The sequence below is a fragment of the Athene cunicularia genome (genome assembly GCF_003259725.1).
Source record: "Athene cunicularia isolate RWA chromosome 17 unlocalized genomic scaffold, athCun1 chr17_part1, whole genome shotgun sequence".
NCBI lineage: Eukaryota > Metazoa > Chordata > Aves > Strigiformes > Strigidae > Athene > Athene cunicularia.
In genome coordinates this window covers 980,479-1,002,287 of record NW_020799122.1, presented here as the reverse complement: position 1 = coordinate 1,002,287, position 21,809 = coordinate 980,479, and the positions used below count along the sequence as shown (strand labels likewise).

Genomic DNA, 21,809 nt, shown 5'->3' with positions numbered 1-21,809 from the left:
CCGGCGGGGCCCTGCCGTGCCGCCGAACGGTGCCGCGGGTTGGGTTGGTTTGGGGCTTTTTCTTTTTTAAAAAAGGGTTGTGCTCTGGGTGACTTTTCCTGAGCGTTTTATAACGGGTGCGATGTTAGAAGGCGTTATCTCTAAATGTTCGATACCGGTAGAAATTTTTAGTGTGGAAACCATATGTCTTTAATTTGCAGGTACTGTTAGGCTATGGAGGCCGTAATGGAACTAGAAATGCGATAAAACAGTGGATGAGGCACAAAATTAAATCTCGGCATCTGGAAGCTTTAAACAGAGTGTCAGTGTATTGAATATATTGGAGGTAGTGGCATTTCAAAGTACCTGGTTATTTCAGTGCCCTGGAGCAGTAAAATGTTTGCGAAATTGAAAAAGAAGATCGCGGAAGAGGCAGCTATCGCTCCCAGACCAGGAGGAGCTGCCAGGATACCCAGATCTGTCAGCAAGGAGTCGATCACCTCCGTGGGAGCAGACTCTGGAGACGACTTTGTAAGTCACAGCCTGCTTTGAGCTTCGATTTCTCGTACAGCACTTCTGTTACGGCTTTACAGACAGCCCCTTTAATCTAGTGTGTGAGCTGAGTACGTTTTGGGGTGTCTTTGTAGGGGTACATCTCAATGCATACATGAATCATTACCTTGAATAAACTTAAATCACAGGATGCTTTGGGTTGGAAGGGACTTAAAACCCATCCAGTCCCACCCCCTGCCCCGGGCAGGGCCACCTTCCACCAGCCCAGGTTGCCCAAAGCCCCGTCCAACCTGGCCTTGAACCCTTCCCGGGAGGGGGCAGCCACAGCTCCTCTGGGCAGCCTGGGCCAGGGCCTCACCCCCCTCACGGGGGAGAATACGGAAGAGAAAATGTTTGTGTGTTAACTGTGGTAGTTACCAGGAGGCTTATATTCCCATGTAAACATGGGTTACAAAGCTATCTTGATACGGAACACTGTTAAACAGATGTAAAATATTGACTAAAGCTGTAGTACCGTGTAAGATACCTATTTGTGAAATTAATTACTGAAGCAGTAGGAAAGCAAGCTGGTTAGCTGTCCTCTTGCTGTGGACCTGCGTTTGCCTCTTGTCATCCAGGTACTCCCCCTGCTCGAGCTGTTGTTTATGTCACTGCCGAGTACGTCTGAGCCGTTCTGTTGCGCTCAGAACTGTCACAGTTCCTCCAATGTCTGGTTTAAACTTTCGTTATAAAGTGTTGCTTAAGCAAGCAGTATAATTCCAGGAGCGTATGGGTTCAGTGAAACCCTGCAATGCTCTGGCACGGCTGTCGTATTTTTGAAAACCTGGATTAAGACAAAACATCACAGCACCCTTGGAGCCAACAGTACCCACTGTCCTGCCGCAAGTCGCTTCGTTGTTCTGTTTTGCTCTCTGCAAAATGGAGAAGTTATTTACACGGTTGAGTTTTAACTCCTGTTTTCTGAAGCTCAGCTGAAATTCCAGTTCTCTTAAGCAGAAAGTTGGAGCCCCTAATGTTTAAATGCATTTTACAGTGGAAATCCATTAGTCTTGTGTATTTATGATTTTTTTTCTCCACTTAACAAATTCTCATGTAGACATTTCATTTACCGTCTTGCGAGTTTAGAGAACGGATGATGATGGTAACTGAATTCTTGAGTAGTTTTCAGAAAACCTCCGAGAATTAGTTGTTTTAGCAATATTAATTTAACTGATTTTAATATTGATTTTTACGAGCGAAAAGCCCCAGAGAGCCTCCTAGGTCAGTTATGCAGTGGATTTGGCATGGACAGGCTGCTGCACTGGGGCTTAAGCCAGCTCGTCCCATGATGAGAGCATCCCTGTTTCTTTTCTGCTTAGTTTTTCAAAAGACTTTTACTTTGACCCATCCTGCACCCTGTACTGCAGAGCCCAGTTTCCCCTTCCTTAGTCGTTCTGTTTTGTCATCTCCTCAGTGACCGTTTTTCAGTTGGAGCTTCCTTTAAAAGCGTGTTTCACGGGACAGGCCAGCGTGGCAGAGCTGACTATTTAAGCCCTTACTGTTTGTCGCCTTCAGCACTTTTTACACATTCTGCTGTGCTAGTACAACATTCCCTTTTATGTGAAAAACTGAAGCATTATTCCTGAGATAGTGTTTATTATCATAGAGTTAATGTATGGCAGGATCCTGTTTTTTCTGAATTTTATAAGTTATGTGAGTGTTGTTTTTCTCCAAGGCTTCTGATGGAAGCAGCTCTAGAGAGGATCTTTCATCCCAGTTGTTCAGAAGAAATGAACAAATAAGGAAACTGGAGGTCAAGCTGTCTGGTAGGTGTCTTGATACATATCAAACCCTATTACTTTAGAACATATTTTCCTTTGAACTTAAGTATTTTAATTTATTTAAAATATGTAGGTTTATGGGGTTTTTTTGAAAATTGGTTTGTAAGAACCCCTTGATTGTCATCTAGGTAGTGTCCAGTATAACTGGGTTTTTTATAAGCATGACTGACTCTTCTGCTGATTTCATGACATATTTAATGTGATTCTTTTGAACAGCTGGGATAGCTTTCTGTCCCCGTGCTTCAAATAGCATCTTTCCCCACTTTCATTTTACTTATTCTGTGCACGCAGTGGTTTGTTTCTCTTGGGGTCTGAGCTTTCTGATGTTGACAGTACCACACTGCTGTCCTTAAAGATGTGAACTTTGAAATGAAGAAAATGCAAAGGCTTCAACATAAAACAGTCTTCAGGCTTTTTTTCTTTCTGAGATGCACCTTGTTCTGTAAAGCTGTAGTAAGGGCTCTGCTCTGGCCCTGCTCTCCATCCCTGTCGTGTGGAGTGGATCAGAACAGGCTGAACTGTTACGCTGCTGCTTCCCAAAGCTCACAGAAGGCCTTGGAAAATAAGGAAAGGTTATAGCCAGCTCAGGATTATTTTAATTTATTATGGAGACTTACCAGGCTCCTATTCAGTCAAGAAAATACAGGATTCAGAGATGATTTCACATTGTGATTTGAAAGGATAAAGTGTTCACCTGTTTGTATAAGGTAAAGTTAAAAGTGCTGGTTGGGGCTTAGTGCTGGAGAGGGCAGCTCTCAGTATTGAGAGACCCGTGCAAGCAGCCTAATCAACAAGGAATTCCTTCTTCCCATTGTACGTAAACTTCTCCAAGGTGTGTGTGTATTCTGCTTTGGGTTTTGGTACCTGCCTGCCCTGTCGGTTCTGCTGGGGGGCGGGGGAGCCGGCCAGCGGGAGGCAGCCTGGGTCGAGGGGGCAGGTGGCTGTGAACTGCCCCCTCCTCGCACCCCAGTGAGAGACACCTTCCCGTAGCAGGGTTAATTAGATTGTTGTTCTTGAGTGAAGTGAAGCTCTGCCGTCCCCGGTACTGCCCCGCTTTGTAACGGGCACACCCAGGCCAGGTCCTCGTGTTTGTACCCACCACTTACCCGAGGGACTGTGTAGAACTATTTGCTTGTGTTCATTGTTGTGGTCTTCCTCAAGTTTTCCTCAGCAGGAATGATTTTCTGATTGAGAAAATCATTGTTGTTTTCCACTCATTATTTTTTCTTTTTTTTCTTTTTTTTTTTTCTAAAAATTCCCTTCCCCAATGTCTGTTCATTCCTGGTCTGTGCCTCTCCCTCCTCACACAAGATTATGCCGATCAGATGCGAAACTTGCAGAAGATAAAAGAGAAGCTTGAAAATGCATTAGAAAAGCATCAGGATTGTACGTACTTCTATTTTTCCTTTTTGATTTTTAAGTTGAAAATTGTTACGGCTGGAAGGAAACAGGTTTGATGTACCGGTGTTTTAATCATTTCCTTTTAAACTGTGCACCTCTCGGTGACGGAGACTTAGAGCACAAGGGTTTTTTCCCTTATTTACGGTTTAAAAAGCAGCAGTAGTGTGTTGGCTGTTGAACAAAGTAGTTGTTTTACTCCTTTTGCCAAATTTGGGGCGAACATGCAGGAGAGACCTTTGTGTTATAATGCAGGAAGGAACAGTGTTTCTGTCTTCTGTTATTTCTGGCCTTTGTCCAACGCGCAAGCGGTGTGAGGTAAGAAGTGGCACAGCGTTAGTGCCGGAGAGTCAAGATGGGGCTAATTACTTGCAGAAGCTGCTCTTTAAAGTTATAAATAACTTATAGAAAATTGAGAAAGCAATTTCGAAAGATGAGGTTTTAATATAACTGGTGGTTCTCTGTTGACAGCCTCCATGAGGAAGTTACAGGAGCAGAATGAAGCTCACCAGGCCAGTCGAGCCAAGATGGCCGAAGGAATGGCTTTGGCCTTAGAAAAAAAGGACCAGGTAAGGGCTTGAAGAACTCGACTTCTGACTGTGGGGGTCTGAGGGCATGACCTTGGTTTAATCAGGTGTGGCCATCAGTTAAAATGGCTGTTCAGCATTGTGTGTGCTGGACATGCCAGCCTTGGGGGGAGAAGGGAGGATGGAGCCCAAGTGCCAGAAGTGGGGTAGGGCTTGTCCTTGTTGGGCTTTTAAACAGAGCCCCAACGATCTCTGACGGGTAAAGCTTCCACTTGTGTTCGATAAGGTTCGTCTGCAGCAGACCTGCTGTCACTTCTATTTCATTTTAGTTACATAAAGCTGATGTATTCAGTAAATGATTCCGCAGCCTTTATATATTAAAACACTAGCTGTTACTCTTCTTTTGCTGATTATCTTTTAATCATTACAACAATTTAGTATCTCTGTTAACAAAACACGTTGTTTGGGTTTTTTTTACCATAATTTCTGTTCTTGAAGGTCTACAAATTGATTTTTTTTTTTTTTTCTTTTCTCCTTTCTTGTTCAGGAGTGGATGGAAAAACTGGGGCAAGTTGAAAAGGTAATTAACCTTTGGGTTTTTGTTTTGTCTGGGTTTTTTTAACACGTCTGTCTGTGTATTTGTAAACACCAGCCTGCACATTTCCTACAGCTCAACTCTGTTCAGCCCTTTTTATTATTTGATCTTGGTTCAGTGGGAGAGGCCAAACACTTGCTTTCGTAACCAGCCCCAGTGCTTCGGGAGATATTTCTGGAATTACTTTTCAGTGGGGAAGTAGAGAATGATGGGTTGTGATGAGAAAGATGTACTTCTGTAAGGCGGAACGATGGTTTCTTTTGTTACAGAAGAGGCAGCTGGGATGCAGGAGGAGGTAGTGACTTTGTCTGAGGTCTTGCAGTAGGTCATCAGCTTCATAAAATAAACTGTGGTAGGGATTTTTTTTTTTTAATACAGGATTTCAGTCTTGTAGTTGTTCAGCTTTTTCACTTAGTCTCTTTTAAAGTATCTCTGATTATGAAGACATTAAACATGCTACCACTTGCTGTCTGGTTTTGAAAGTTCCGTTAGGTGATCATTGGCTGCATGGTAATGAATATGGATTTTTGATTTTTTTTTTTTTGAGATTTTTGAAGTTCAGTGATTTGCTCCACGTTGCCTACTGTGACGTGAATGTGGAAGAGTTTTTCTAGTTCTGCATGTAGCACCATCAGAGAGCCTTACAGCTGCAAGATGCTCCCATTGATTTGCAGTGAGCATACAGATATTGTGGGATTCCTTTTGTTTCTGTTGGTTTATCAGGAAAAAAAAATGCTTGAAACACAGTTACAAGAAATAAGGGAGCAGAGTTTGAACCTTTTTCAAAAAAGAGATGAAATTGATGAGCTGGAGGGCTTTCAACAGCAGGAAATCGCCAAAGTTAAACACATGGTAAGAATTTATTCTTTTAAACTACTTGTTTGTTCCTTCCTAAAATTTCTGTCAGAATGTCAAGTTAGTGGTGGCTCTGCAGTAATTTTTTTGGCCTTTATGCTTGTATATGGTCTTGGTCAGTGTCAAAATCCTAACAGTAGGTACACGCCTACAGTGTGACATGGTTCATTTCAGCAGTGACTTTTCTGGGAGTTATTTATTGTCGCGTTTAATTAAGCTCGTAACCTCATCAAAAAGACAAGTTTCAATGAGAAGGCTTTATCGGTGTTACCAGGTCCGTATTGTCAAAGATAATGTTCTAATATTCAGCTTTTGAAAAAGGAAGAATCTCTGAGCAAAACAGAACAGGAGCTAGAGGCGTGCCGCCGAGAGCTAACCCGCGCTGAAGAGCTGCTCCAGGACGCCAGCAAGGAGTCGTCGGGCCTGAGGCAGGATCTCGGGGAGCTGCAGCAGCGGTGCCTGGACCTGGAGGCACAGAGGTACGGGGGTTTGGTGAGGAGCAGGGCGGGCAGTTCCCCGACGCTTTTACTTCATGCCCAGCTCTGTCTTTTTGGGAGAGTTTGAACATGTGGTGAGGTGACTGAGTAATTGCTTCTGGAATGCTGATGTGGATGTGAGTGCCCAGTTTATGTGTCTTTTCAAGCCGATTAAAGTAGTACTTGTTTAGGGCTTTGTAAGCTTGTTACAATTTTTTTTTTCATAGTTTGAATGCTTAACTGTCACTTTTTTTTTTTTTTTTTTGAAAATGTATAATCAAGCAGGGGCTGGATTTAGGACAAAAATTTCTTGGTGTTGCTTAGTCCATTTTCACAAGCAGCAGAATTATCTGCTAAAGATTATTTTTCTGGAACAGCGTGTCACTTCTTTTATTCTCTTTCTGTGAAGAGATGAACTAATGACAGCTGAGACAAATGCAGAAAACAAGATCACTGCTCTGGAGTTAAGAGAACGGGAGCTACAAACTGTCATCCAGCAGCTTTCTGTAGACTTGCAAAACGTAAGTTTGAGTTAAGTGAGATTTGATTCAAAGAGTGTCTTGTCTGCAGCAGTTAGATTACATATCAGTTATGTGGGTCTGGAAATTGAAGTTTCAAAGCAAGTAATTTCTCAACATTTTTAGGCGCGAGTTGCTGGTTCTGGTTGTGAGAAGAGACTGGAAGTGTTACAGGTGGAGCACGAATCTCTGAAGGTGGAATATGAACAACACAAGCAAAAGGTTAAGTGTTTTCAGATGCCTCTGCTGTTGGCTGGTGTAAAGGTGTGCGTGTGAGTTTGAAATGTCGTGTCTAGAAAGTTAGGATCGCATTGTCTTTTCAAGTAAGGCTTTTCTAATGACACTTCTGATAGTCAAACCACAACAAATTAACATAAAGCTTCCCTACAAAAAAGATTCTGTGATTTCTTGTTCTCACAGATGACTTCTGAGTTTGCTGAGAGAAATAAACTTACCGAACAACTGCAGGAAAAAGTGTCTTCCTTGGAAAAAAAACTAGAAAGAAATCTTTCAGGTGATGAACACGTGCAGGAGCTACTCAAAGAGGTAATTGCATGCTTGTAGACTGCTAAAAGTGCAATCTTAGTGAGCTGTTATTTTTTTTTTTTTTTTAGGACATACTTTGCTTCTCACACGTGGAAAGGGTGTGTGGTGGTGTGATGCAGGCACGCTGGTGCCGTCAGTGTGTGCTGGGCAGGGTTGTGTGGTGACTGCGCTGAGCCCCTTCGTGTCACTGGGGCACTGATGTCTCTACTGGCCTTTCTGCTCTTGAGGCAACGATCTGGCTGCTTGGAAGCAAAAGAGCAGCTTTTTAACATCCCCACAGGAGGTAGAACAGCTTGAGAGTTCTACTGGTTAATCTTTACTGAGAGCAGTCAACACTTTTTCTTGTTCTTCGTATTCTGTTGGTACAACTTGCAGAGCATTGGGACAGGGAGGGGAACTGGTTTGTAACGATACAGAGTGTTGTATATTGGAAGCTTGAGCCTCAGAAATGTTGAGAAACAGCTGAAAACCGAGAGGGCTTTGCTTTGGTTAATGCCCTTTCTCTCATTTCTTCTCATTCTCTTTTTCAAGCACTGATGCTCCTGTTCAGAATCAGCCTGGGGCAACGTTTCCCCAGCTGGGTCTTGGGGAGACAGGGGCAGGTATGCTCTTCCTTGGTCAGGCTCGCCTACAAGACACGTCAACTCCATGTTGCTATGATAAAAAATCTTGGCTTAGTAAACTCAAGCCACTTTAAAGTCCACGTAGTGGTAGTAAAACATTTTGGAAAGTAACATAACTAGCAAGTATTTTGCCTTCTTTTTGTGTTTGCTGTGATGGAGGAGAAGTTAAGCTTTCAAAAAGAATTTTTTTTTTTTAAATCCCTTAAACTTGGCGTGGGTTAGAAAATGATGACCTAGCTGCTGACCAGAGTTTACACCTGGATCGTGATAGGGTGCCAGAGAACTTCTCAAGATTAATGATGTCATCCCCAGGGCAGCATGGTCTGTGGAGACCCTGTGCAGGAGCAGCAAACGTGCTGGTTCCCAAGAGCAGAGCTGTATTGCACATCAAAATAACTGTTCCGTTTTAGTTTGACCTTATTAATGAAATAACAAGAAAAAATCTTCGTTAAAATCCCCACCTTATCTCTTTGTCCATCCTTCCTCCTGTTCCTCCTATGAATGTAATCTTCAGAAAGCTACTCTAGAGCAGAAACTGGATGAAACCAGGCAGCAGGTCCTTACAGACAGAACGCATCACGCTGAGACTGTGAACCAGTTGGAAACACAGGCAAGGATTTTCTTATTTCACTACAAATTCCCTCTGTTTCCAGCCTCTTTATGCCCTGTACCTCCTCCCCTCACTGCACTTGTGCTCCAGCCAGAGGTGAGACTGCCTCTCACATTGGAGAGGAAAGTCCAGTTGATCAGTGTCTCTGGTCACATCCCCACCTTCAGTGCTGGGGAAGGGCCCAGGAGTTAGGGAGTTGGAGATTTCATGTGTATCCTGCCTATCCTAAGAAACTGATAGCAGAAGGGCAGCACTGCTGGGGGTAGGGGTGTGGTGAAGAGTTCTTAAAAGCACCATGTGTCAAGTAGGCAGTCTCTCTGTGGTTTCATGGGTTTAACGTTTACTGGGTCATCCCACGTTCTGTACGTTTTTTCTAATAATGTAGATGCTAATGGATAAGGAGTTTAATGTATGGTTGTGTTTTAGAATAAAGAACTGGAACAAAAACTACAGATTGCAACAGAAGCATTGAAAAAGAGCGAAGAAGCAGCTGCTGAGCAGGATCTGAAGATCCAGAAGTTGGTGAGTATCCAGCATGGTGGGACGAGATCAGCCTTCAGCATCTCCGGAGCCACTCACTTCTCTGCTTGGTCCTCACTCAAGTGTGTTCTTGCTGTTTGTCTCCTCAGCTGGTGTCTGTATGTGAGTACGGACGCTGCTGCCAGGGAATGCTGTGGCTTCAGTTGGAGCTTGTGTCTCATGGATGGCGGCCGATTCTTGTTGCAGCTTCAAAATGCCATTTTATTAACGTCGTGTTCTTTATTTCTCTTAAGCAGACTGATCTAGAGGATGAAAGAAGTAAATTGCAGCAGCAGATTTTAAGTGAGAAACATGAGTACAATCAGAAAGTTACTGGGCTGGAGTCTCAAATTGCTGCTCTGGAAACAGCGTGGGAATTTGATAAAACAGCTACTCAGCACAAGATTGTAAGTACAGAAACTGTTCATGGGGGCAAATGAGCCTTCACAAAACGATTTTAATGTGGTTTGCAGACCTTGCATCTTGTCTGTTCTTATGCAGCACTCCTGGCGTTAGAAGATTTCTTATGTTGAGAAACTAAATGGGAACAAAGCATTTGATGTGTTTAATTGTTTAAACAAAGCACTAGAATAAATTGTACTTAGTATTTAAGCAGTCTTTATTTTCCAGAGCCAGTTGGAAAAGGAAAATGAAAGTCTCAGTGGAAGCATAGAAGAGTATGAGAGCTCTTTGAAAAAACAAGAGTCTGAATTGAACAGGCTGAAGGTAAGGGCTTCGCTGCCTGGTGACGGTTAAATACAGCGGCAGGGTTGGGAAACAGTTAACAGCAGAGGGTGTTGCACCCTCGGTGCTTGGAGACACGTTCAGGTAGGTTGCATGAACTTACAGCTGGAAATGCTCTTTAGTCCTCGGCAGAAACACATTTGAGGAGCATTACAGATGGCTGATCCTTTCTGAACCAGAATGCTTGGGTCTGCCTAAATCAGGCAGAAATAACACGTTTCCGTATTGTCCGGCATGAAGAGCTTTTAAATCCTGTTAGCAGTAATGAATACAGAATAGTTCAACATCAAATTCCACTCACAGCATTCAAAACAAAGTTAAAAACTTAAGTTGGTCAGGTATTTACAGTTTATATTCAGTCTTTTGACTGTAATTTTAGATCGCTGAAAGTTTTTTTCTATAGCTGCTCTTGGATGCACAATTGGAATAAAGATCAGTTGTGGGCAGGAGCTACTTCTTTGTCATACAGACTTCAAGCTAAAAGATCTTTTAAGCATTGGATATGTTCGGCCTCTTACATCAGTTCTGTGTCGCTCCTACGTGTGCAGACAGCAGCAGTAAAACAAAACAGTGACTCTCATTTGGAAGTGTAAACCATGGTGTGTCAGAACTATCTATCTATCTATCTAGAGAGAGATTTGGGTTTAAAGATGAGAGACTGACCTGATTTTAGTTGTCTCAAGTAACCTCTGAATTACTTTGGGTTTGCAGAGTGAATTGAGCAGCAGAGAAACTGTCAGTGTTGAAATTGCCAAAGCGTTGGAAGAAACACAAAAACAGAGAGAGGAATTGCAGCAGCAGGTTGGTTAATACTGACAGTCTAAAATACATTTTGGTGCTCCCCACCTTGCACGGACCAGACTGGGTTTGGATTTAATTATCGTAACCGTCAGGAACAGTAATCAGAATCACATCCTCAGCGTGCCAGGCAGCAGTGGCTGCCTTGGTAAACCTGAAATGTCAGGGTGTCTGTGTAAACGCCTGCACAGGGGTGTGACCAGCCGCGGCAAGTTACTCCACTGGAAGAGGGTAAGCTGCTGCTGGCTGCAAAGTTTGGGATGTTGGTAAATTTGTGGGATTGAGAGCTACAGCAGGGCTTGGAAATTCAATATGGACCAGTGAGGGGAAGACGAGGCAGTAGCTCAGCATGAAGGTGACGGGTATTTCAGAGCCCTTTGAGGTGGTGCCGTGGGCCGGCCTGAGCCAGCTGCAGTTTGTTTTAAAGAAACCTGTTGGTTCTGTTGTTGTCCCTCGCCGGGTTCTGTCACCGCTCTGTCCCTCTGAAGCACAGCAGCTGTGGAGTCGTAAATCGCCTCGTAGGGAGGAGGTTGTATCCACCAGCCAAATGTAAATTCTGGGAAGGCTTCTTTTATTAAAAATGGCAGTGGTGGATAATCTGAGCTCGCGTTTGCTTGAGCTGGGAACTGCCAACTGAGCAAGTCTGACTGACTCTAGTCCCATCTTTTGGTTTCTTTATTCTTCTGGGTCTGCTGCAGACCTTGCCGGGTGGTGCTGTCAGTGGGAGGTGGTGCTCGGTGGTTTGGGGGGTGGTTGTTGCACAGCTGCCACCTGCAGGTCACGGGAGGGGGGCTGGTGGCACAGGGGGGTGTTGGAGCTCCTGCAGCACGATGACCTCGGTGCTCCTAAGGAGCTGGGCCCTGCAGAGACCTCCTGTGAGTCTCTGGAGTCACAGACACCCATCACAGGACCTGTGACACTGCACAAACGGCCGTGTCAAGGTGCTGCAGTGGCGGGCACGGAGCTCAGGCCACTCGTAGGCACCAGCCCCTGCCTTTGTCACTGACACGAGGATTCTCCTCCTGTCCTTCCCACCAAAAAAAATAAATTCTGAACCTCTAAGGTATGTTGAAATCTTGCAGTGCCCTCTTCTATTTTTATATCTTTAATGACTTCTGTTTATTTGTTTGCGTGCTTTAAGGTTTCACACCTGGCTTCCTTAGTAAAGGAAAAAGACCAGCTGATTGATGAAAAATGTGACATGCTTCTAAAACAGAAGGAAGAACTAAATCAACTCAGCCAAGGTTAGACCAAACGAGCCTACCGTATCCCAGAGAGCTTTGTCTAAGTACAGTCTCTGTTTCTGGGTTTCCCTGATAGATTAAATAGGGAAGAGAAATCCAGAATTACTACAATCTGTTAGAATTGTCAGAATCTCGTATCCTTCAGAAAAGGTTGGACAGTCTCTACTGCATCCTTAAAAACAAAACAAATTTTTTAAATCGAAGTCTTATGTTTATACACCATAAGACAACAAATCTCGCTGTACTTTTTGTAAATTATTCTTCTGTGCAAAACATGAAATAAATGGTACAGATCAAAAGCTGCTACTTCATCAAACCGGTACTCCACAGTCACACTAAAATGTGAAGTGCAGGTGTCTTCAGTGAGTTCCTGACCCCACCCTGTCTGTCTTGTGTCTTGCCATTATTTCGGGAGGGAACAAAGCTGGAGCCTTGTGCTGCACCGTTCCGTTGGCTGCCCACGTGCTGTAGCCTTTGGGCCAGCTAGCCCTGTGCCAGTAGCCATTTGTGCTCGCAGCTCAGCCCAGGTGTGCCTGTGCAGTCGCAGCACAAGCCACACAGACTTCTGATGGGGTCTTTAGGAGCAGGGTAATTGATAATTAAGGATTAGAATCACCCCGAGTTTCAGTTAGGCTGCTCCTTTGCAAAAACGTGCACCTGGGCTTGGGTGGCTTAAATTGCATCGTCTGTCTGTCTTCACAACAGAGCAAGACAAAAAGGTTGGGATTTACTGTCACTGCAACTTGCTTTGTTTAAGAAAAACAATGAAGCTGCCCTCTGATTCGGTAGACTGATACTAAGCAGGTCTCTCCCTCCTCAGATCACGAAGCTGTCTTGCTGCAGGTGCGCCAGCTGCGGGCTGACGTAGAGGCAAGTAACAGCCGAGCCATGGAGAAAGAAGAAATGGCAAGGAAGGAAGCTGACGAGTTGAAGTTGCAGATCCAGGAGTGCCTCTTGGCCAGGGAACATGAGAAGAATGTGAGTGTGGTTGCAGATCCGGTCTGTTGGGACTTGTCAGGGAGATGAGTGGGTGTGCAGGAGCCCCCCGGCTCCGTCGCGCCCGGCGGTGGCTGTCGGGGCTGTTCACCTGCTCCTGACCTGCACCAGAGACCACCACTGTTGGCTGTTCCCTGTCTGCTGAAAGCAAGCTCTTTGCTGTCACATCTGTGACTGGTCTAGGAAAGAAAACCCCTATTTTGTTTAACTCATAAAATGTCTTGAGAAGAACCATTATGAATCCAGTGAGGCCCAGAAGCCACAACGAGGGCAATGTGGGATGTGGCCACTACTGCTTTCTGGTTTAAAAAAGCAACCACCACCCCCCAAAAAAACAACCCAAAAGGAGTCTGGCTTTCTCCCTGGGGAGTGTTCACAGACTGTAAATGTCGTGGTATCTCTCCAATCCACTCTTTTCGTTTTTATAGGTTTCAGAACGAGAGGAACCGATGAGAGCCCTGAACAAGCACTCCCAGTCCCCGGAAACCCGGGTGGCGGAGCAGAATGGGGAGGTGGCGGCTGCAGATGTCATTCAGCTTCAGAAGGACAACAGAGAGCTGGAACAGCAAATTGCTGAGAAAAACAAGGTGAGCTGAAACAGCAGAAACAGCTGTTAGTCTTTCGCCTCTTAATCAGGAAACTGAATAATTGGTGCTGCCCGTGCTGCAGCCTGAAGAGGCCAGGCTTACAGAAATGGCAGATCCAATTTGAATCCAGTATTCTGTGAGTAAATTATTTTTCTCTGGATTGCACAAGGATCTAGCAACAATAGATTAAAAACTGCAGCCAGAATTGTAGGAATCCTTATCTACTGTGGAGGAAAGATGCACCCAGTGGTCCAGCTGACCGAGCCCTTTTGTGCCAGCTCAGTTGGGTTCTGCTGTGCTGTCCTGTGCAAACCCGGTGTCCTGTCACAGCCTGCGGTGTGTGCAGCTGGAAAGGCAAGGTGTTGGGCTTCAGCAGAGCTGATGGCTTCATTCTTCACACGTGTTTGTCGTGGGCTCTTCCAGATACCTGCGGGTCAGATGTGTCCTGACAACGGCCACGGCGTTAACTCTGTCCTTTGCTGTGCTTGCAGGTGATAAAGCAGCTGCAGCAAAGAATGACAGAACTCAAGAAAACCCTCCAGAAAGAGCTGGTAAGGGTTATGGTTTTTCAGTCTCTTCAGCTGGCGCTTACTGACAGGCACTTGCACTACTCATTCCAAAATCTCAGCTCGTAGCTAGAGCATGTTTTCTTACTAGGAATATCTGCGGTTTCATTGTGTTGGCAGGCAGATGGGTAAACCCTTAAATTAAGGAAGTACGTTATTCTGGATCGTTTCCTGAGTGGATGGTGTGACAGGTAGCCATCGCCACTCAGCCCTTGCAGTGGAGAATTTTAGCCACAGAAGACCCGTGTTTGGCAGTCTGGGGCGTTCAATACGTTTCTGTAGAGTGAACAACTGAGGTTTGATTGCTGCTTAGCTGCATTCAGCTGTTTTACCATGGGAGTGATACCTGCTTCAGGGAAAGCTCCTTTAATCCCTCTTACAGTAGTTTTCCTCTCCAAGAAAAAATTCTTCTATTTAAAAAAAAATAGCAGAGGTTTTAAATTGTTGTTTTTGTCATGAGCTCACAACTGTTTTGGAGAAAGCCCACATTTAACAGGCACAGAGCAGGTTAGTGATAGAACACGACCAGGTGAGAGTTCTTACCATGGAGCCAATTCCGTGCTGGTTTGGGTAACGCACAGTAACGCTGCCAGCAGGTGGCTTCTGTCCTGGAGCCGGGGGAGAGGGGAGGACGCTGCTGGGATCCTGAGAAGGACGAGCAGCTTGTCCTGGGGGTGCCCAGGCTGTACCCACCCCGTGGATACAACCTCCCCGTGTTCGATAGCTCGGACCCGGATCCTCTCCCGGTGTTGAGCAGACGGAGTCTACAATCTACTTCTCTTTTTCTTTTTCTAGAAAATAAGGCCTGACAGTGAGGTACCTGAAGTACGTGAAAAAGCAAATTCTGAAGTGCCTAATGCTTCTGTGACTGTCACAAACAACTCTGATTTAAATGACTCCAGGGAGATAAACTTTGAATACCTTAAACACGTTGTACTAAAATTCATGTCCTGCCGGGAATCTGAGGTAAAGATGTATGCTGACCTCCTCTTTCTGTCTTTCTCTAGAAACTGCCACCTGTTACCCGCTAAGGACACTTCTATGCCAATTCCGTACTTTTACACTTAAAAAGTTGTTGAGCACAATGAAGCAAAATAGCAATCAGTGATAATGTTTGGAAGTGCGAATTATTGTGAACTACATGAAAGGGAAATGTGCATTTTTAAGAGGTAGTTATGTCCGGGAGTAAAGATCTCGAGCTAAAAGAGATTCCCTCTGCACTACTCTAAAAAGCGTGTGGAGTATGTAATTAGAGTGGAGTGGTTGTACATTTAAGACAGAAAAGAAAACCCAAGAAAAAAAAAGACATAAACCACCTGCTGTTGGTCTGTAGGTGGTAATTCCTTGTGCATTTGGAGCTCCTTCGCCTTCTCCACATTGTGTCAAGAAAGACAGAGGTAAAAAAGTCACGCCGACAAAATGCTTTGCTTAATTGCAAGTCAGTGGGTAAGATCAAGAAATAATTGTGCAGCTCCACGGTGTCCTGAGTGCTTGACTCCTTTACTAACTCCAACCTGTGTGCCCCCTGTAGAGCAGTAGTACCGTGGAGTTAATGTACTTCAGTGTGTATTTAAACCAGCATGGTTCGTTCCTGCCTACAGCCTGGTTTGATCAACTTCTCAAAGCTTAAAAAAACTAGGATGCCCCAGGAGCCAGGCTGCCGCTCTGTTCTCGCTAACTAGGCTCCCCATCTGTCTTCTTTCCCCCAAATACGCCAACCAATGTTAAAGAGCAGAAAGCCAGGAAACACAAACAGAAGAAATAAGATAGAGGCCCTCCTAGTCTGTTGGAAGTGGGGATAACGGAAGGCTGCTGGTCTGCTCTTCGCAGTTGTGACTAAAAAGTCTGTGGCCGAACCTACAGAAAAACTGCTGCGCCGCAGTCCAGAGTGTAGAGCCTGAGTGTCGCAGGCAACAAAATGCTGTGGTTTCTTTCAGGCGTTCCATCTAATTAAAGCTGTTTCTGTGTTACTGAATTTCTCACAAGAGGAAGAAAACATGCTTAAAGAAACTTTGGAGTACAAGGTAAGGGTTCTGTTCCACTCCTAGGCTCTAGCGGGACTTCCAGCAGATGGAATGAAAATTCTTAGATGCTGGGAGATGATGAAAAGTATCTTTTCCCAAATGTTAGCTACAATAACAAATGTAATTTATTATTAACACCTTAGCTAATCACATCACATACCAGAGATTGTCCGTTTCGGTGAGGGAAATGGCAGCTTTCCAGGGCTTTGGAGAAGGAGCAACAGCAGTTTTGCCCAGCGGACGCCCCGTGGAGGGAAGCTGGGAGCCCCTTGCTGGGGTACGGTCGGGTGTTCAGAGGCAGGAAGGTGAATTCTTGGTTTGTTGTTCGACGTTGGGCTCCAACACCTGCATCCGCTTCCCCTCTCCGCTGCCCGGCGCCCCGTGCACCCCGGCCGGGCGGGTGTGGGGCTCAGCAGCTGCCCCGGCTCCCTCAGGGAGGCAACAGTGTCACGCTAGGCTGACTAAAGATGCTGTGTTGAAGTGACTGTAGATGTGTGGTTTGTAATTATTTTAAAGGGATATATCTAATCCTCACCTGTGGGAAATGGATGCTCGCTCTTCCAGATTTGGTTGCAGGACACTGCCTTCACTTCCTCAGTCCGGTCTGCAGCCTTCTGTTCCATAAACAGTTCTTTCCATCGAATGATGGGGGGAGATGCCCACGTCCCGTTTGCTTTCTTTTTCAAATCTCCAGCTTCTCAGAAGAGTGAATCTCGCGTAATGTGTGTTGTGCTCTCCTGTCCTAGATGTCGTGGTTCGGGTCAAAGCCATCTCCCAAAGGCAGCATCCGGCCGTCCATCTCGAGCCCAAGGACACTGTGGCCTTAAGGGAACCTGGAAATGGGCAGTCAGCATCCAGCCACTTTTTTCTGTGAAAAGAACGCTGAACACACTAATTCAGGTGTGTCTTAATCACTGTCATTGCAGTATTTTGTACAAGAACTTTTGACGCTGTTTACAAAACTAATACTGTGCAAGGAGAAATTTTCACTACAAACAGAAAAACGCCTCTTCTGGGTTGGATTCGGGGACCGTGGTCTCGAGGGTCTCTTGGTGGAGGGCAGCTCCTTGTGCTCACCAGTCTCGGTTCTTGGCACCAAAGGTACCGTCGCCCGCGGTGGCGACCCCCGCTGCTGCCCGGAGCTCAGACCCTCCGGGCCCGGTCAAACCTTCGTGTCTCGCCGGGGAAAGCAAGCAGTGGGGGGAAAAAACCACGTTGGCAGTACTGAGAGCTGGAAAAGCCTCTTAAAGAACAGGAGCAGGAGCTTTAACCAAAAAAGAAATCTGCCTTGCCTTGTTATACTGACATAACTAACAGTTCACATTTTTTCGTATCACTGTGTAATTTAAGGTGCGTATATCCTGGCCTGCAGTCCTGAAGGCTGCATGTTGATGATTATTTAATTTGAGAGCACAACTTTAGAGTTGTCTGATTTTACTTTTCTTAAAGAAAAATAATATTTAAAATGGTCTTAATTATAGTACCTAATACTCAGTCGCCTTTAAAACTAATCTATTAGCCTGTACCATAGGTTGTTAGCATTGGGAAGACGGGGTAGTTAAACCATTTTAAATTTTTAAAGCTGAATTCCAGGTATTGTAAATGCACACTGAGAGTACCTTTTAATTTAAAAAAGAATAAAATAGTGACAAAGGGTGAAGAATATTGGTACTAAACAATTTGATTTTTTTTTTTTTTTTTTTTAAATTTTCCAAGTCTGCTAGCAACAAATCTTCATAACCAGTATCTGCCTCTCTGGTTGTGGTTTTCTGTACTTATAAAATTCTGATGCTTAAAAACTGTTATGAACATGTAGTGGGCTGTTAACTCCATCCTAACTACATGGTAAAAGAAACGCTGCTCATGTATTTTACCCTCAAAACCAAAAACCTCAAGTCTTAAGGAACGAATCTTGGTTCCAGCAGCTTGCTTTCCTCCCCCCTTAGGCAAAGGGGACCAAGGTGGCTCTTCCCTCACACAGTGGAAGCACAATTTTGCCCGTAGTTATTAACACCACGGTGAAATCTAGATGAAAACAGGAAGCAGCAGCAAGTCTGACTTCTTAAAAAAACGGGACATATTTCAAAAAAAAAACCTGCGCGTGTACGGGATTCGATGAGCAGGCTCTGCTGCTGGCAATGCTCTTACCATGAGGTTTGTGTTACTAACAATACTTTTATTAAATATCCTCAAGAAAATTCAGCCTGTGCTCTAGGAGACACAGTCCCCGTTGAGGTTTGTCGCTGGAGCCTGGGGGTGGCAGCGGCGAGGCCGGGGGGGTGATGAGGACCAGGGTCCCGTGGCGGCTGGGAGCTGCTGCAGCCCCTCAGGTTAGAGCTGGGGTTTATTTATTTGGGGTTAGGAAAACCAACAGGATTTTTTTTTTTTAGTAAACTGAAGCTTGTCCAGACAGTCTCTCGTACCCTGATCTGTGGTACTCAACAGCAGCACCGAGAGGCTGTGGGGAGCACAACGCCGCTCTCGTATGAACAGTCAAAAAGTAGATTTGTATCAGTTGTTTCTCTACAGAAACCAAGCGCCGCGGGCAGGAGAACCCTGCTGGTTCTGGGAAGATTTTGTTCTCCAAGGTCTTCTGTAGGCTGTCCCTTCGCCCTGGCCTGTTTCTGAGGGACCCGAGGCCGTGGCACAGGACTCCCTCTGCTCACGCTGAGCCTGCTGCATGACTAATCGGGTTATGCTGATCCTGCCTCGGCAGGTTATTGCTGAACAGTGAGAACAGCAGGACAGGCAGCCTGAACAGTGACAAAATCCAGTCTTAGTGAGTATACAGTCTCACACAACTTCAGTTTAAGATCCCAAAGCTCACACAGGATCAACTCACTGCAAAAACTAGTTTTTAAGTGTTGAATTTTTCTTTAGATGTCAGAGCAAGAATGGTGTGTATGCATATATTAAAAAGCTGATGCACTTTCCCTCGTCTAAGAACAGTGGTATACATAATCCTTTCTATGGCCATTGGATTTCTTTCCTTCTATGCTGTAAATATGGATTGTATTATGAAACACTATGAAATTTGTGGTGCAATACATTTTGGATTAAACCCCTCCTCTTGCTTTCTTTCTCTTTATAGTTCTGGTTCTCCCCAGGGGGATGCTCGAGCTATTTACAGTTGAGAGAATTTTAAAGCAGGAAACAAGCCACACCTTCTGCCCGGGGGGAGAATGGTGTGTCACCCCTCTAATTATGATCCGTGTGTCATCCCTCTAATTAAGAATGGTGTCACCTCTCTAATTAAGGCTGGATTTCTCAGCAGGAGTTTTGCCAGGAAGGAGGCAGAGTTCTGTCTCTGGGCAGGGCCCGCTGGTGCTGAACGCCCAGAGCGGGGGCAGCTCAGAAGGAAGCTCTGAACTTTCTTGGCTTGGGTGATTCTGGGTCACGTTCACTGCAGCCTGGATGGAACAGCTGAGCTTGGTCTCCCCCCCTCCAGCCACCACCGCTGGGTTTTAGGACAAATTCTATAAACAGGCGAGTTAAGAGCATTCAGGCGAAGGCGGACACTTGCCTTAGAACCGGTACCTGCTGCCTCGGCTTTTGAGTGAGATTTAGTGAAAAACAAATGACTTAACTCACGTGATCCAAGAAGTTTATTGATGCAGCAGGCACTTTACACTGAAACCAGCCCCGGAGTCCGGCGAGTCCTTCGACCCTACGGCCCAACGCTTCTCCCACCCCACCAAGGCCGCAGCTCCCCGGAAACAACCAGCACCCCCGGGCTCGCGGGGCCCCGCGCTCCCGCAAAGCAGCAGCTGAAAATCCCTGTTGGCTTTACAGTGCCAGGAGGCAGGAGCGGGCTCACTCTGCCTCTAAAGGGAGCTGGAGCAGGCGGGAAGCTCGTCCCCAGCCTCTGGGTGAGCAGCATTCCTGGAGGTTCCCATGGGATTTCAGGAGATTGCAATCTCTAGTAAGGATGGACCAGTGTCGCTTCAGCTCGTTCCTTCTTCCGAGTCCCAAACCCATCGCCGTCTTGGTTCGAGTTAAGAGTCTTTAAACAGTCTTTCTGGCTGTGAGAACTCTGACTATGGAGCCCAGGCCACCTACTGCTAGTGCCTGTGGGCGGGAGAGGGGGAGAGGTCACCCCGCGCCAGCAGCGACGCAGCAGGCACCTGAAAAAACTTTTTTTTTTTTAACCTTAAAGTGTTTAAATAACAGAACAAGACTCTTCTCCAAAAACTCACCTAGGCAGGTTCAGCCGTTCCAACTTCCTTTACCCCTTTTTTTGCTCTCAAATGTTTTGTTAATTGGGGAAAATCTATGTTTTCTCCAGCACATACAGAGATTAAAGGGGCAGCAGCTCCAGCCCTAAGTGCTCACGTAGTCCCACCAGCTGCTGCCACCCCAACAGGAACATTCCCCCGCCTCGGGGGGTGCCTCGGGGGGTGCCCCTGCCCCTCGGTCACACCCAGCTCTGAGTGACTGAGGCTGAACAGGGAGCTCGGCCCTGAACCCGGATCCTTCCTTGTTCCCATCTTGGGAAGTTTGTGCCTCGCTTCCCCTCTGAACGTACAGACGAGTGATCTGACTCAGGTCACTGCAATTCTATAAATGTGCTTCGTGACACAAGAATCAAGGGACCCAACACCGAGTAACAGTAATTTAGCAACAGACACCACTAAATCGGAAGGGAAAATGACGTTCTCCCAAACGTAACCATCTTTTGGCTCTAGAGAAGGTGCCAATGTTGCCTGTCACTGATGATACAGCACCTCTCACCCCCCGTATCCCTGAATGGGAAAGGAGGAAACGCTGGTTTCGGTTTCATTTGCATCCCTCACTGGAAACTGTGGCCTCCTCAAGTTTAGAAGATGGATGTGACTGCGAAAAAATAAATATTAAACCTGACTGCTTCAAGTGGGGGCGCGTTGGCTTTGCAGACGTAATTCAAACGGCCCCGTGGGTATTGCAGCGCGTGAGAGGAGAACAGTGCCCGGCAGCGTGAGCCACCTCGCTGGTGTCAGGGGACCGAGGACACGGAGCGTCCGCTCGGAGCGGGGCCGGAACGCGCCCGAGCTGCAGCCCCGACAGACACGGGGCCCACAGCCCCTTCCCGGTGACAGACTGGTCCAACCGCTGAGCAAACCGAGCGAGCCACACGTCCTACTGAGTCACACGTCCTACCCGGGGTGCCAAAAAGGAGACAGCCAGGCCTGAAACCCTGCCCAGCCCTGTTCCTTTCAAAACAAAGAGGCTGAGATGCTTTATGTGTGCCAGCACACCCCGAGCAGCGTCACCCTTCCAGTCCGGGCAGTGGTGTGTAAGCTCACACCCTGGGAGCACCCACCCGCGGTCACCTAAAAACAGTCCCCAGTGAAAACAACAACAAAAAAACCTAAACAAGCAGAAACACGTTCTCAGCTGTCCTGAGACACTCCCTCCTCCTGCCCTGTCGAGGTCCAGCAGAGCCGGTGGCAGCTGCTGAGCCGGCGTCACTGCACAAGTCCCGTCTCGGGTCTCGCAGGAACACCCGGTGCTGCGACACGACCCAGCGCGGGGCTCTGCCAGGGGAGCCGCAGCATTCCCCGGCGTCATTTTCCCTAGGAGGAGCTGCGGCGAAACCCCCGTGCCCGGGGGAGATGTCACTTGGATCCGGGGGCAGCGGCGCAGCTGCTTCACGTCCCTCGTTCCCTCGGCAGGGAGGGGACGGTGAGCAGCGGGCGAGGAACACCCTCCCCTCCCCTCCCCACATTCCACAGCAACACCAGAGCCCGCAGGAATCTCCTGAGCTGGGCTGCCCCACCCGCGCAGACCAAACTGGTTTGCTAAATCCTGTTGCTAAGCTGCGACACGTTCGCTGCCAGCGGCACCCGCCCGAGCCGGCCCCAGCCCCCCCAGCCCCCCCGGCCCAGCACGCAG

The 21,809-nt window shown here is 46.5% G+C and overlaps 1 protein-coding gene across 5 annotated transcripts; it reads left to right on the top strand.

The window, feature by feature from the left end:
- The first annotated feature begins 108 nt into the window (after positions 1–108).
- Positions 109–16,893, top strand: GOLGA1 (golgin A1). 5 transcript variants are annotated; one of them, XM_026860290.1, is made up of 22 exons: positions 110–510; positions 2,207–2,297; positions 3,624–3,698; positions 4,182–4,279; positions 4,785–4,817; positions 5,556–5,684; positions 6,009–6,166; positions 6,573–6,684; positions 6,808–6,903; positions 7,102–7,227; positions 8,365–8,460; positions 8,887–8,982; positions 9,234–9,386; positions 9,610–9,705; positions 10,435–10,524; positions 11,663–11,765; positions 12,586–12,743; positions 13,190–13,348; positions 13,840–13,899; positions 14,710–14,880; positions 15,852–15,938; positions 16,685–16,893. In XM_026860290.1, the coding sequence occupies exons 1-22, from the start codon at positions 376–378 to the stop codon at positions 16,763–16,765; spliced, it is 2,403 nt and encodes an 800-aa protein (XP_026716091.1). In that variant the 5' UTR covers positions 110–375; the 3' UTR covers positions 16,766–16,893. The 5 variants fall into 5 exon arrangements, with proteins under 5 accessions (XP_026716093.1, XP_026716091.1, XP_026716089.1 ...); XM_026860288.1 differs by having other exon boundaries at positions 111–510; positions 5,997–6,166; positions 9,237–9,386; XM_026860287.1 differs by having other exon boundaries at positions 111–510; positions 5,997–6,166.
- Positions 16,894–21,809: the final 4,916 nt, after the last annotated feature.